The sequence below is a fragment of the Atta colombica genome, unplaced genomic scaffold (genome assembly GCF_001594045.1).
Source record: "Atta colombica isolate Treedump-2 unplaced genomic scaffold, Acol1.0 scaffold83, whole genome shotgun sequence".
NCBI lineage: Eukaryota > Metazoa > Arthropoda > Insecta > Hymenoptera > Formicidae > Atta > Atta colombica.
In genome coordinates, this window is record NW_017259576.1 from 1747037 (window position 1) to 1762993 (window position 15957).

Below are 15957 nucleotides of genomic sequence, written 5' to 3' on the forward strand. Positions count from 1 at the left end.
ATATGATTTTAAAAGATTCTATTTTTAAGATTTTTCATTTTATAATCTCCAAAAAAAAAGATTTATAAAATCTAAAGAAAGCACTCTAGTAGCAAGCTAATGTTGTTTGTCGTCATAAAAATGATATCATTAATATCCTTTTGACACCAAATGATGACAAATAATATTGGCTTACTATACCTAGGATATAGATATTTGTTAAATTTAAGATATTAATCTTCAGAAATCTTCACAAATCTAAAATCTACAAAATTCTTAAAAATATTATATTGTATTAGGAAAATCTTTTTAATCTTTTTAATCTATACTTCAATTCTTTTCCAATCATCTTGACGCATACATGATATTGTATTATTGCGTCCTTGCATCTTATCAAAATATTCGATTAATTGTGCCCAATCAACATCAGAGTTCTCTGACTCAACATCAGAGTGATCTGTAATCGATATAATTCTTAAAATTAGAATAAATATGAAGTAAGTTAAATCGAGAGTAAATAAGTTAATCTATATTAGAGCATTCTATATTAGTATCTATATTAGAAATGGATATCGTCTGTTCTTTTTCTATTTTTTTTTTTTCAATTTACATTTCCCAGAAGTTTCGTTCACATCTTTGTTTTTCCTTACATTCGATTACACTCTGATTTTTATTTTAATTCAAAAACATAAATTTTAATTCAAAAACATAAATATTATTGCAATAAATGAACGAAAAAGCCTCACTCTATCCTATCATCATAAATGATAAAATCTTATCGCGAAAAAGTGATAAGAAATAAATATGCGTAATCTACTGGTGCGGTTGATAGTTCGAAACGCAACAAGTGGCGGGAAAATATGGCGGCGGCCACAACAACGCGCGTTCCCGCCTTTTTCGATTTACTGTGTCGGCAGCCGGATTGCCGGAGTCAGCCGGAGCAGTGTCGAGGAGCACGTTGGAATCAGTGATCAAGCGGATGACAAATCGAATATTGCTCGGAATGCATCGAGAAACGCCGAGATCTAGCTCTAGACACGCGGATATCGAGAAACGATCGATTTGATGCTTGAAACGAAACATGAATCCGAGCGAGGTTGAATTCCTCGGTGAGAAACAGCTGGTCAGTATTGTACCGAATTTCAACTCCGACATAATTTACCTGATCTCGGGTTCAGTGGGTCCGTTTCGCGCCGGTTTACCCGTCAGAGTGCCGATCTGGCTCGCCGTGTGCCTGAAACAGAAGCAGAAATGCCGTATCGTCAGCCAAGAATGGATGGACATCGAGGGTCTGAACGAAAGGAAAGAGATGGAGAAGATGTCCAAGTAAGCCCTTGCCAGAGTTTCTTCTCATTGTCATACTTGTCAGCTGCTATGACATCTTGTTTTCTGTCAATCTTTGATTTTGAGCATTTTAATATAAACTCCATTCAATAGAATGTTTATTTGCAACTGTTACACAACTGTTACTGAGAGAAAAATGTACTAAATTTTAATATTTGAATAGTGCCAATTATATATTTATTAAGTGTAAACATATATTTATTTTGATACAAGAATCATTAATTATTTGATTTGAGTATTATTATTTTTTGTTTAGTAAATATGTATTTTCCGTAAATAAATGTTATATTAGTGTTATTCAAACAATTATTTATTAAAATTTAGTACATTTTTTTCCCAGAATAGTAATCCTGTTGAATGAAACTTAAACTAAAATGTTTTGCAATTGTTGGAAATTTTCTGCTTTAAAATAGTACAATTTCTCTAGACCTAAAAATATAATCCTATTAGTACAAAGAAAACTTTAAACAGCTGAACGTAACTATTCAAATTTTATAATAGTAATTTGACTTATTCCATATAGAAACGCCTACCTATTTATGAAAATTCCAATGTACCAGGTTGTTTACAGAAATGCCAAGCAGTCATTATATGGACGAGAGTCAAATTCTGCTGAATGTGGCGAATGATGATATTCCTGATGCAGATGGAATAAGAATTGCCGTAAAGGTGAGTGAGGATCAATTAACTCTTATACAAGAGATATTTTTACAAAGGTAGAATTTATATATATGTAATTATTTGTATTTTAGGACATATGGGATATAAGAATGTCTAAATTACGAACATCCGTAGATGCTTTTGTGAAGAGCGAAGGGGTGCATGCAAGACTGGATCATCTCACTGCAATGGAAATTAATGGTATACGTCCACTACTTCCACATGCATTAGATCAAATGTTGCGGATACAATCTGTAAGTATATGGCTGTAAACTTTTAAATTGATATATCTATTTTCCTTACATGCAAGAATTTTGTTAATTTTATTATTACCATCTATCCTTATTATTATAATTTTTATCATTTTGCAATAGTTATTTTATAGTTAGTATAAGCTTGTTTGCATGGCTTCTTTATAGGCAAATTCAGATGAAGCAAATTCTCAGCAGAGTAGTGGAAGTGGAAGTTTAAGTATGTAAGAAAAATATCTAATTATTTATATTAATGCTGTTGTGACAATAAATAGAGAGAGAGAGAGAGAGAGAGAGAGAGAGAGAGAGGAAGAGATATTTTTATAATTTTTATGTTTAATTGTATACATCAAAAAATTTGTATATTTAATAATTTATTTTTTGTACTCAATTATATATATTATATATATTTCTTGATATGTGTCACCAATATCTCAATTGTATTAGATCATGTATAATATAATATAATATAGATACAGGGAATAAAATACACGATATATTTGAATATTATATAACGCTTTTATTAGCTAGCTTATTTTCATACTGTTACATACATTCACTAGCATATCTCGATCACATTTTCTCACTATATATAATAAGTGCATATTTACATCGGTGATTGCTCGATTGTCTTATTCATTGTCCATTATCCTATGGCATTTATATTTACATTTGCTAAGCTTATAATACACACAGTTCCTTAACAATCTTTGATTTTTTTCTCCTTAAAAATAATCGCGCGATCGTAAGGCCACTCTTTAGAAAAGTCGAGGCATTCTACTCTCATTTGTTAGATTTTTTTCAAAAATATACAAATTTTGTGTAAAAAATTATTAGAAAGACAGCGAAAATATTCGCAAAATATCGCATAATAATAAGTATTAATTAATATTAAGTTTTTGCATGCTTCGATTATAATCAACCACAAAAAAAAGATTAGATAATAATAACATTTTTCATTAAAATATATATATATATATGAAATTAGGAATTTGAAAAAAATTAATGCATTCCGGCGCATTGCGCATTTGGCAGTGTTAATAAATTAATTATTACAATTATCGGCAAGTATAACACGAGTGAATAAATGAAACCTATTATGACGCAGACAGGCGGCAATATAATTTGCATTTTTAGTCGATTTAAAATAAACTATTGTGCATTATTTAAAACGACGTTAATAAGTACCATATGTCCCGTCAAGCGAGTACTCAGAAATATCACATAATGTCTATTTGCAGAAACATTAACATTTCTTCAAAATCGTTAATGCATTCCCTTAGACCGCTACGATTTTACTAGGATCCACTTTAACTCGAATAAACATGGTATCGTCTTTGACGAAGTGTCGTTTCTTTACCATTTCATGAGAAACAAATCTTGGGAAACCGAAACCAAGAGAGTCTGGTTCACGACTCGGCCGTTGAAAGTTCTTCCATGTCGGGTCTGGTATGAAGCTTTCCACGATGTTGCAAGCCTTTTCCGCGATGACTGTCTGATCGAACATTGTGAACGATACGCTGTGCGAGAATGGCCATCGCAGAAGCGCATCATACTCGCCAGGTAGGATTTTTATGTATATCGATATATGACTGCCCTCTCCGGTCCCGTTTCCGTTTAAGAAGATGGAAGCCTATAAAATCGAAAAATCTTTTTAGCGAATTAATTTAACATTTAATCTTTTAATGCCAACTAACCAGACAATATAAATATATTTTAAAAATGCCCGACACAGAAAATCCGCAATTCAGTCTTAAGGAAATGAAATTCTATTCTGTATACTTATTTATTTATGCTTTTAATTACTCTGAAAAATATAATATATGAGATTGAGTGACTACATTTTTATTATATAAATCTTGTAATAATTTTTATAATAAATCTCTTTTAATACTTCATTTAAAGCTTTGTCTCATTAATTGCAATGATATAAATTTGATGAAATATATAATTTACTTTTATATATTATATAGAAGGACGAGAGAATGATACAATTAATTGCGCAAGGAACTCGTGCATATTATTACATATATGTGTTATATAGAATTATAACTATGACATCACAACTCTGGTGACTCCTACATGGTAAATAATACTGTCAGTATTAACAAATACTGGCAATATTACTGATCATGTGTGTGTGATTAATGAATTGATGTAGAATATTGATGGAGAACTGGATTTTTATTTTCGTGCATCAGTATCGTTTTATTAGAATTCATGTCACATTATGTCACAATAAATAATGTACATAAAATTAAAATGAAATATATTATCAATAATATTGATTGTGTTGTAAAAATACTAAAAATATTAATGTATACTATCAGTATTACTGTTCAGTATTATTGACCGTGTAGAGTCATCTTGAAGCAGAGTATCGTACAATTTTTATTACGCTTTTAAGATGCAGCAAAACGAAAATCGAATCAAAAATTTATTATTGATATATTTACATATGTAACGTACCTGTAATTTGTATCCGTATTGACTAGTATAAAAAGGTGGACTGACAAGCTCCATCCCTTCCTTCGCTTTTGCTTCCGACATCTTGGCGGCATAATCCGTAATTTTCCATATAAGCGTGCCCGTGTAATTTAACGATAGCTTGCTAATCGCTGATTTCAAGCTAGTAATTTGATGTTGTTGTTTCGTCACCAAACTGCACATGAGACTTAGATGCATCTTTGCGGATTCCTCCAGATGTTTGTCTAACGAGAATCTATTTCCCTGTTACAGAAAAATCATGATGTAACATCTTTTGGACTAGAATTAAAATATTAAATGAGAGAATAAGTATCGTTTAAGCAAATTAACAAATTATAAATATTTTAAATTCTCAAATCACTTCAATTATATAACATCGTTACTGTCGATATTAAAATTAAAGATAGAATCCAACAGGGCGAATGAGAGTACAGCGCAGTTATTTGTACGCAAAATAATAAAGTAATATTTTTACTCTTTTATTCTAAAATTTACAATGTCATTCAAATAAATTGTACGTTTCGATTCACTTTGGAGTTTTCAGCATTGAATTACGAAATTAGTGTGTACATCCTCTACATGTCAAATTGAGCATCAACAAATTGTAGATTTAACTAATTTTGTAATTCAAAACTGAGAAGGCCTTCAAAGTAAATCAAAAAGTACAATTTATTTGGATGCCATCGTAAATTTGAGAATAAAAGAATAAAATTATTATTTTATTTTTTTCGTACTGATAATTGCGCTGTACTCTCATTTATCCTGTTAAATTTTACTTTTGATTTTAAATTCCCAAAGTTAGGAAAATTTGTATTTACTTCATCGAATCAATCGATCAATTAATTTGTTTTTTTATTATTCATTCTTTATTTCTCAATCTCGGAAAAGAGAAAAGCGCAAATTTTTCCGAAGAAAATTTAAAGTCATATACAGAAAAAAATTAAAGTATGTGAAGTAAATCTTTTATTTCTTATTAAATATTCAATTATATTTCAGAGTGATGTTAAGATATTTATGTGATATATATAAAAGACTAAAAAGAGATTCGAATCTCTTCGTATCAATTTCTCATTCTAAATCTCGAGTATTGTATTTCGTAGAAATAAACCTGTTTCAATTTTTAAATTTATTTACCTTTTTATTATAAGCAGACATAAGCTATGACATGCGAAAAAATAATACCTTGAAGCGGCAACCAGCGTCCTTGAACGTGCAAGAAAGCAGATGCGTGGTGCAATGATCCTTCAGGTGAACCTCGAGATCCTCTCGGGGTAGCACCGCGGTTTCGCAACGATGAGGACATGCTACTGGGAATCGACCGCATTTCGCGTGATGAGCGCCGAGCGTATCGAAAACGAATTCTTTGTTACAGTAACGACAGGCGACTAGTCTTTTGGCACACTCTCCCAGCTTGTGTTGGCCGAGGTGTCGCCTTTGCACCTTCATACCACATTTGTTTTCGCAATAAAGAGGCTCGTAACCGCATGTCCCCGTGTGTTTCTGCAAACATTATGTTTTTACAATTATCTTCTGGAATCAATAATTTTTAAAAAAATGTCTAATGGAAGTAACAAATTTAAAAAAAAAAGAATCCGGTTTATATTTAATAAAATTAATTAAATTTATCGAAGTTACAAATATTTGAAATTACAGAAACAAACAACTAAAATAAGACTTGTGCGTGCTTAAGCGAATGAAATATCAAGTAAAAGAGGTAAAACTAGTAAAGCAATAATATTCAATTAAATATTCAAAATAATGATATAATGACATAATTTCATTATATAATTATTATTTTGAATAAATATATACCTCTAAAGTGTGTCCGGTAAATTCTTTGGCACAAAAGTCGCAACGAGCTCTACGCTGAGCGCAGGTATACTTCAGATGATCCTCCATGAGTACGCGAGGTATCATCGCCCCGCATTTATTGCCGCAAGGAATCGCATCGTGTTTACACGTATTCAGGTGTGCCTGCGATAAGAACAACATCTAAATTTAGTTGGTCCATCGAGACACAATTCTCATTCTGTAATACCGAGCATTCTTTTACGATGACTTTACCTTCAACTTCCTCAGCTCGTCCGACCATTTGCAACCGTCCTTGTGATGTATGCAGTATACGATGGAGCCCATTATTGCCTTTTCTGCCTCCGTGTCTTGGAAGTTCTGAAAAAGACCGAGACAAAGATGTTATTTACCTTCGTCTGTTTGCTGTTTGCTGAAACATAAAACGTAAAACAGTTGGTGCGCCGTATACCGTAACTCGAAATTTAAACGTCTGGATTTTTATTAATAGAATTCATAGAATCTTTTCAGAGAATCTTTTTAGCAGAGTTCCGTTACCTTAGGATCCTTTTTCCTCAAAATACTTGAAATAATATTTTATTTTTTATTCTTAAAATATGTTAAAACTTATAAGAAAGTTAAAGTGTAATTTTAATTAACTTTTAATTTAATTACTTGAAGTTTTTCCATTCAATAAAAGAATATAATGCATAATATTGTTTATAAATAAATTTCAGTAAATCATTGCCACAAATTAACGTGAATTATTTATTAATGATTTAAAGATGATTTCACTTGAATTGCAAACTGGAAGGACTCTTTATTTTGAATTGTTCGTGCAATTTGTTTAAATTGCAGTTTATTTGATCTGTGATAATCGGAAAATTATTTTTCAGGATATCATCGGCTGGGCTATTTTTCGAAATATCAAAGTGATAACACAGAATGTAGCGCCGTGGGAGATAATGTCTCGTGCAGAGAACCATGTGGGAGGTACAAGCCAGGAATACTTTAAACCCATTGTTGTGTTGTTCAAGCGATTGCATCATTGATGTACATAATCCAAAGTGTTTTCAAACTTATTTTCGCAAATAGACCAATGTAAAATATATTTTATTTTTATTATCATAAGATTCCCATACCACAAATGTCCAAGAGACATTTCTGAAGAACATTCTGAGAATATCCTAAAGTACCAAGAACATTCGCAGAATTATCTCTGAGATAAAGTATGCTGTATGTATGGATTGTAACATTTGTTTAGCCAGAATACGTAAAAATTTGGAAATTTATAATATGTTATACAATAAGTATAATTCAATATAATCGTTCGTTAATTATTTATTTTTTAGTTTTAAAAAGATAGAAAATTGCCAAAAGATAAAAAATATTTTGATTATGTCAAAGTGATAGACAATTGTGAAAAATAATTAACAAAACATTGATATACGTACATTACTAAAAATTTTAGTTATATTTCTCTCTTTCTCTCTCTCTCTCTCTCTCTCTCTCTCTCTCTTTCTCTTTCTCTCTGCTTTTTTTTCTATCTTTCTATTAACTTATTTGTCAAAATTATTTTCTTGGACAGCACATCAGTTCAGGAAAAGGAATCGTAAGATCCAATCAACCATTCGTATACAAATCCGGTGTATATAAATGCGTGTGCGAACACGCTCGAAGGTGCTTGGAAGTTGAAACCTGTATGACCGGCAAGGTCGAGGAACCTAACGCAACCAGCCTAGCGGTGAGATATAAACAGAAAAGAAATGAAAGGGACAAACCTACCTTCTCCCTTTCAAGATCGCTTTCGAATGCTTTATATCGAACGCTTCAAAATTGTATTGTATTTGGAACCCTTTAAAAAAAAGAAGAATCAGAAACATGATATACATACATGAAAAAAAATCAAAGAACCTGAGATACTTGTCACGTACGAAGTAAATCGATACAAAGCGAAGAATAAATCATAGCATTCGAATATATCATATAAAGATCTTCATATCATTATATGAAATCACATTAATAAATAAAGAAACCGACAAGATTTCATATTAAAAAAGAAGATAAAGTTATTAATACAATAATAATAATAACAATAATAATAATAATAATAAATATAACTCTAAAGTTTCTGCTCTATTAACTCATCTATTGTTCTCTCCTCGGATCCAGCTCTTTTTACATCGTACTAAGTTTCCGATATTAGAATACTGGGCACCGCAGGTAAGCATGACGTTACGGTAAAGTAACGGACAATCGATCTTCGCATGTTCTACTTATTCTTCATGCCTTGCAGCGTCGAAATATGTTCGATGTTCAATATTCACTGTCATTGCCATCATAAACGATCAATAGTAAGCGTAATTTAAGCAGCATGATTTGTCTCTTGCCTGACCTCAACGAACCAGATGCATTTTAGATCGAGATCCATATATAGAATTTATAAAATAACAAGTGCACCTTGATGTAATATTCCTGATTTAGGTTGCATAATAACATTTATTATTTCATATTATTCTATTTTTAAAAAATTAATCCGATTGCTGTTTGATGACAACATTCTCAGGTATTCTGCTTATCGTCTGTCTTTGATGTGACTCCACTGCAAAATGGATTCGATGATGTAAATGGTATAAAAATTATACCTTACATTCTCCTTGACGACATCAAGATATTCCCACGAATCGACTGTTGCGAACTCGCACTCCATTCGAATAACCGTCTACCTCTTTTCGGATCCAACGACCTTGGTGAATGGTCAAAAATTAACATACGACGCGACATGCGTTTGATCTCCGCCTCCTCGTTTCCAAAAACAGTCGAATCTTAAATCATATCGAGGTGATAAAAAAATGAGTCGATTTAACTATTCAAAGCACACTAATTATGACGCAAAACCGTCCTTTCAATTCCTTCCTGTTCTGAACATGCATAGGAATTTTATTGTTGCTCGAGAAACCGTTAGTTCACAAATTATTAATTGTTAATAAATTAATGTTTTCAATCTTATTTAGCTTTAAAATGTATACATTATTCATAGATAGAATTAAATATTGATATAAAAAGAGTTTAATGTGATGTAAACAGGTGATGTAAACAATTACATAATTCATGACACTTTCTGAATTTTTATACTTCTCAGAAATGTTTCAAATTCCTATATCTCACATAATTTTATATTATCCTATTCTTTATATATTCTTTATTTTTGTTATTTGGCTTCTTTTTTTTTTCTAAAAGAGATACAATTCCATACATCGCAAATCTCCCAGGGACATCCTGAAGGGAGTTTCAGAGAACGTATGTCCTCTGAGAAAATTTCTCATAAAGTATATGCTATATAAAATCTCTTTATACGTTCCGTTCTTCAATATATACAGGAAAGATTTTCAAATAGATTCGTGTTCAACGATACAATTTATATAAATTACACTAATTGTGAGAAAAATAATTTTTAGTATTTGTGATTATAATTATATCATAATCACAGTTATTACTGTTATAATGTTAATAATAATAATTTTACTTATAGTTCTATAAAAAAATATATATAGTTGACACTCAAAATGACTATATTGTATATATATTATACACATATATAAAAATGCAATTATCATAATTTAATTGTAAGTTATAGTTACTTTCAATACCAACTACATGTATTTTATGATATAAAGCTGTGTAAATATAATTATTATTTATACTAATATTATAGCCATCATAATTGTGATATTATGTAATTATAATCACAAATATCAAAAACTTTCCTCTCAGTGTAGGTCAATTCGTGAAGAAAAATCAGAATAATTTTTTATTTCAATATTTCTTCCACGTGTGCATGCGGAATCTACAGACAATTGTATGCAGAACTGTTTCAGAAAAAGTGTAAATGGAGAAGGCAAGATGAGATGTGTCCATTTGCGTCACTAAAGTTGGTGATTGTTTACGTTAGCCTTAGCGGGTTCTGCGTGCGATATAGAATGCTCGCAAACGGATGGAGGTTCACGGTTCCCCTCGCAGAGCGAGTTGCCACGGAGCGTAACGTTCTCGTTCACTCGAACGATGGAGTTCATCGTCGTGGAATGCACGGCGAGGAACAATGCGCGAGGAAGAGGAGGAGAACGCGAAGCCGCGCCACTTCCGGCGTAGACCAACCGGAGAATGCCACTGTCGTCATTGTCATCGTCGTCGTCGTCGTCGTCGTCGTCGTGGGAAGAGCGGGGACAAGAAACGAAGAATAGCCGAGAGCTTTTAATATACCACACCGTAATTATGTTGCTCGTTGGACTAAACGTAACCGTCGTTCGGCGTTATCTCACATTCTCGCATTCCTGAGCAGCGGAGGATGACACTAGGGAACCACAAAAGGTTGCGACAATTGTGGATGTGCGCGTTCTCTCTTGGATTTGAAACGCACGTTCGCAGCTGAAGAGTGAAGACTAATACACCATCAAGCATATCAGGGGGTCTAAGAAACTTCTCTCTAGAACGCGAAAATATATCTTCCCACTTTCTAAAGCCTTATTAAATTCGCTAATCTGCGTTATACAACGATTGTATCTTACTGCTCATACATTTCAACATAATAGAAGAGAAAAAACAGTGTATTGTATTTAGAACTTAGAAATAATTTCGAATAAGATTTTTTCCGATGAAGATCTGCAGACATAATTGGAAATTTGATATTTATCTATATAGTAGAAAATATAACTTTGAATTTGACTAGCATGTTAGATTCAGTCTTTAATTAAAGAATCGATGATAAATAATCTTTTTTCAATTTTTTAAAATACAAAATTAGAGAAAAGATTATGGCATTGAAATTAATATCATTAAAATTAACAATATAAAGAAACGACTCAGATGATTACAAATCAATTATGAAAAATATTGTTAATTTTTAACGCAAACAACAGTTTGAAGTTCAAACTCTGAGACCTCAGAGAAATTTTTTTAGACGAAGATGAGAGAAAAGGTATTTGCCTCGAAATTAACATTTTTAATCATTCATTAATTTTTTATGAACAAGAATTTAAAGATGAAGTTCAAACTCTGAAGTCTCAGAGAATTTTTTCGTCGAAAATGAGAGAAAAGGTTGTTTTGAAAGTAACACTTTTAATTATTCATTAATTTTTTACACGAACAAGAGTTTCAAGATGAAGTTCGAACTCCAAGATTTCAGAGAAATTTTTTTTGACAAAAATGAGAGAAAAAATTGATGCCTTGAAACAAATACTTTTAATTATTTATTAATTTTTTACACGAACAAAAAGTTCGAAGTTAAAGCTCAAATTCGAAGGTCTTTGAGAATTTTTCATTTTGTTAAGGTGCTGTATTTGCTAACATCAGTTAACTCCAATTTAATATATATATTCTTTTCAGAATCCGGGATCCGGAAATTGCGGTAAGTAAGTCAATTATGAAACATACTCGGGTGTGTTTCTTTTAACCGAATACTTCGCGTCACCGTCTCGATCATCGGATCGAGAAGAAGCAACGGAAGGAGAGGTCGAACGACTTCGGAAGCGGTCGAGGCCATCTGTTACGCTTGGTTCCCACGCTTCCGCTGCCCGCCGGTCGTGCCTTACAGCTAATATTTTATTCCAGTGAGATAGCACCGGGTGCTCATGCACGAAATTCTACGAATCATATAGAAGCACGAAGAAAAAATCCTCGTCGTCGTCGTCATCGTTGACGCAACATCTGGCGACAATACCGAAATGCGACTGTCAAGAAGAACCGTTCTCCTGGCGCGGGATTCTTGCAACGCAATCTTGGAGTCAACGGTCTCGACGGGATCACCGTAAACTTATATTCCCGATGTCTTCGCCGGAAATGATGTTGATATATATAGGAAACCAACGTTTCCGTTGATTTAACCGCAATTTAATCTCTAACGGATCTCTCTTTTTCTTTTTCCTTGCGTATTATAGTTTACATTATCATGGAGTCATTATAGTTTACATTACATTACGAAAATGACATAACAAAAAGAATAAAATTCAACGAAATGAAGACAAATTGTTTATCAAACAATATTCACACAAATTATTATAAATATATCGTTTTTTTTTTTATAATCAAGCAGTTGTCTAGAAATATGTTAGATATTTCGGATTAAGAAAGCATTGTTATTGTCCTGTTACTTTACGAGTGATTAATAAGAAGCTAAAAAAGAAGGAAAAATAAGGCAACAAAATTAAAAAAATAAAAAATAAAAAATAAGAAGAAATGTATCAAACCTCATCGGTAATTATAGGCGCTTTGTCCATGGTGTCGTTGATTGGGCTGGGCGGTGACGTGGGGCTAGCACTGGGGCTTACGTGGAAAACCTTGGACTCCTTGGCGGGTCTCTGAGGTGACACCCTCGCCGGAAAGCTTAGGGTCTTGGTCCACTGCGACAGACCGCGCACCATCTTCAATGTTAAAGGCACTAACGTCACTCGCGCAACCGAGATGACTCGGGTTCACCATTCAATTTCGCGACTCGCGAAAGAGGGACATGGCTTGTCCCTGTTTCCTATATTTAAATCGCGTTCCCACGGTCCCGAGTAATTCGCACTTTTTATTCGCGATCGTTTCCTGAGAAATCTCGTGACTCAGGCCGTTTCGAGTGTCGCGGTCGTGACACTCGACAGGAAGTTATCTGTTCGTATACGATACAATCCGACTTGATTTCAAGTAAACCTCAAGAAACTTGCCAAATGTGAACGCTTAAGTAAACGATAGTACTCCTCTCGGCTCAGTAACGTACAAGACCGAGTTTACTGATGGACTGACACGCAGGCTGTGACTAGTTCTGCAACTTCTCTGGACCCCATCATGGTGTCGATGGGGACGACGAGGATGGTAGTAGTAGTGGTGGTTAAACCGACGGTGGAGGAGGAAGAGGAAGAGGTGGCGAAGGAGGAGATAGAGGAGAAGGGGGAAGAATCGGTCGCGAACCAGAAGAGCCGTTGGAGCGACCGGGAGACTGGCTCCGTGAAGGATGGTGCATGATGCGATCATGCGAATGTAATTTCCCAGTTTCTCGGTCTACCCGCAATCATTATCCTCTGTAACTTCCTGATATCTCTCCTAAAAGAGTGTGGGAACTTGAAACGATGAATGACTTCAATCAATAATGATCACGAAGGTGATCACGCGCGCGCGTCCTGTACAAGAAAGAATGAGCGACCTGTTTCGTAAATTGTAATTCAATAGATTTATAATATGATTAATGTTGATAAATTGGATATAGTTAGTTTAAGATCTTATCTGTTGAATCAGAAATAAAAGAAGAAATAAAAGGAGCAGTTGATTAAGATTACAAGATGTTGACAAAACCGATCTTTAGACTAATCCACCCCTGTAAGAATAGACTTTTGTTTTGAGAGAAGATAACTGGGGGAAACATGATAACTGAGAGAAGAACACTGTCGGGAAGAAAGGAGGGAGAGTCAGGTCGTGAATGAAGGAGCATGTGCATGTAAAACAGGAATGCGCTCTCTCTTTCTCCTTCTCTCTCTTTTCTTCTAGACGGCGAACAGGTACGATCCTGTACAAACCTGCAGAGAATAGCTTTCAAAATGTTTGCTTAGATCATTCCATGATAATTAAAACATCGGTTTTTTTTTTTTTAATTTCGTTACAAAATATAATTGCAGGGTTACCACAGACCTGGAAAATTGGAAAAAGTCAGGGGAAAATGTAATAAAAGTCTGGAATTTCGAAATTTACTCACAATTCTCTGAACCTACTTCTATTCCAGATAATCATTATAATTTTTTAAATTATATCTGACACATGTTTATATTATAATCAAATATGTTCAAAACTTGTGCACTTTAAACGATTTTAATAAAATAATTAAAATTTATATTTTATTCAGTATTTTTATTTGATCCCTCTTTTTCATCATAACTGTATTCTTTTTTCTAAAACTAATTAATTTTTTGCTGACTTGAATTTGCATCCAAAATTCTACTATGTTACTACAAGCTTTTTTTTCCGTTGTTTTTAATAATATGGACTAGTTCTTCTACAATCCTTGATCTAAAAATCTTCTAAATATAATAAAATTTTACATTTTATATTATTCGTGGAAAATTTTCCATTTTCATCTGAAAAAGTCAGGGAATTTTAAAATTCATTTTCTATGACAACCTGAATTGTCAAAACACATCATCCCTCCTCTTTTCTCCCGATTATCGACAAGAATCGCGAGAAACTACGCGATTTCCCGATATAAAAAGTTTATATATCTGTGGCTGAACTAGTGTATACTTTTGGAAGTACACACTTTTCAAAATGAAGTATACATTTGATTTGGCAAAATCAAGAAAGAAAGAGTTCTAATAAAGCAGTTTAGCAATAAAAAACCGACCTATAAAGAAACTGATCTCCGTGCGAAAAGAGCTTTTAAAAAAGAGTCTGATTTCCGTTTCGATATCGGAATATTTCCCTTTTGGAGACAAAGAGTTCTATCGGCGATGATCAGAAAGGAGAGAGAGAAAGATACACGTGTTGCCAACTGCAGATTTGTGGAGTAACAAGACCGCGAACGTGGAAGGGGAGAAAAGGAAGGGAATAAAGTGGGGAGAAGAGGAGGAGGAGGGGGGGGGGAGAATAACGACATCGCCGGACCTATATCGCCGCCCGGTATGCACACCGTGCATTCAACTGCCTTCAACTGTGCGCGGACCGGATCTAACTCAGCTGCGGCCTTCTTCGACCTTCCCCCCACCGATAATCGGCGAAGGGAAGAAGTCGCGGCCCTCTTGGCCGGCCATTCCAAATCTTCTCCTGACAATCGAGAAAGCAATCCGCTCGCGTGGATCATCGGGTTCGTGTGAATTACCGACCACGAAGCCGAATAAGCCAGGTCGCCGGTCGAATAAATATCTAGGCGTACCGTACACGCGTCTCACTTGCCGAGCGTTGCACCATCGTTGCTCGAATCATTTTGGGAGCATAATAATTAATTAATATTAGGTACCGCTATTATAGTCCTCTATATTATTAACATTTTTTGTTTCTCCAGCTTTTTATTTCTTTTGCTATTTGCGAATTTAAGAAACCTTTCATATAAAGATAAATAAAATAATTAATAATAAGTAACATTTAATTGAGAATAAAATAATTGATAATTTTTTTGGACGAGTTAAAATCTTTTTATATCTCATTAATTATCTATCTGGAGCATTTAAGTTTTACATTATCAAAAAATGATGTGTTTTTACAATATTATACTTATAGAAGAGTTATATATTACTTGATGTAAAACAAACTACTATCTGTAATGGACTTTTAAACGTCAAGAGATGTCGATAACCGAATTCGACTCTTTGTGTCGAACGAAATTATTCGAGCTAACAATTAATAATATAAAAACAACAATCTCCAATATTATTTTATACCTAATATTTCAAGCGACAAAGATAGTGTTTTTTTAATCAAAACATTATTT

At 33.3% G+C, this 15957-nt stretch overlaps 2 protein-coding genes across 4 annotated transcripts in view; one reads left to right on the plus strand and one right to left on the minus strand.

Moving 5' to 3' along the window:
• Nucleotides 1-1060: 1060 nt before the first annotated feature.
• LOC108692950 (probable DNA replication complex GINS protein PSF2) lies at nucleotides 1061-2462 on the plus strand. 2 transcript variants are annotated; one of them, XM_018201535.1, is made up of 4 exons: nucleotides 1061-1305; nucleotides 1884-1992; nucleotides 2076-2237; nucleotides 2403-2462. In XM_018201535.1, exons 1-4 carry the CDS (start codon nucleotides 1061-1063, stop codon nucleotides 2460-2462), a joined length of 576 nt encoding a protein of 191 aa, XP_018057024.1. The 2 variants fall into 2 exon arrangements, with proteins under 2 accessions (XP_018057024.1, XP_018057025.1); XM_018201536.1 differs by having other exon boundaries at nucleotides 2413-2454.
• Nucleotides 2463-3252: 790 nt separating this feature from the next.
• Nucleotides 3253-15957, minus strand: part of LOC108692898 (TNF receptor-associated factor 4) — an 18135-nt gene continuing 5430 nt past the window's right edge. For both annotated transcript variants that reach the window (XM_018201461.1, XM_018201460.1), the window contains exons 2-7: nucleotides 12752-12925; nucleotides 6786-6890; nucleotides 6534-6695; nucleotides 5904-6221; nucleotides 4704-4964; nucleotides 3253-3867 (exon numbers count right to left, since the gene is read on the minus strand). In XM_018201461.1, the coding sequence (XP_018056950.1) occupies nucleotides 3514-3867; nucleotides 4704-4964; nucleotides 5904-6221; nucleotides 6534-6695; nucleotides 6786-6890; nucleotides 12752-12925 (1374 nt within the window). In that variant the 3' untranslated portion in view covers nucleotides 3253-3513. The remainder of the gene's footprint in view (nucleotides 3868-4703; nucleotides 4965-5903; nucleotides 6222-6533; nucleotides 6696-6785; nucleotides 6891-12751; nucleotides 12926-15957) is intronic.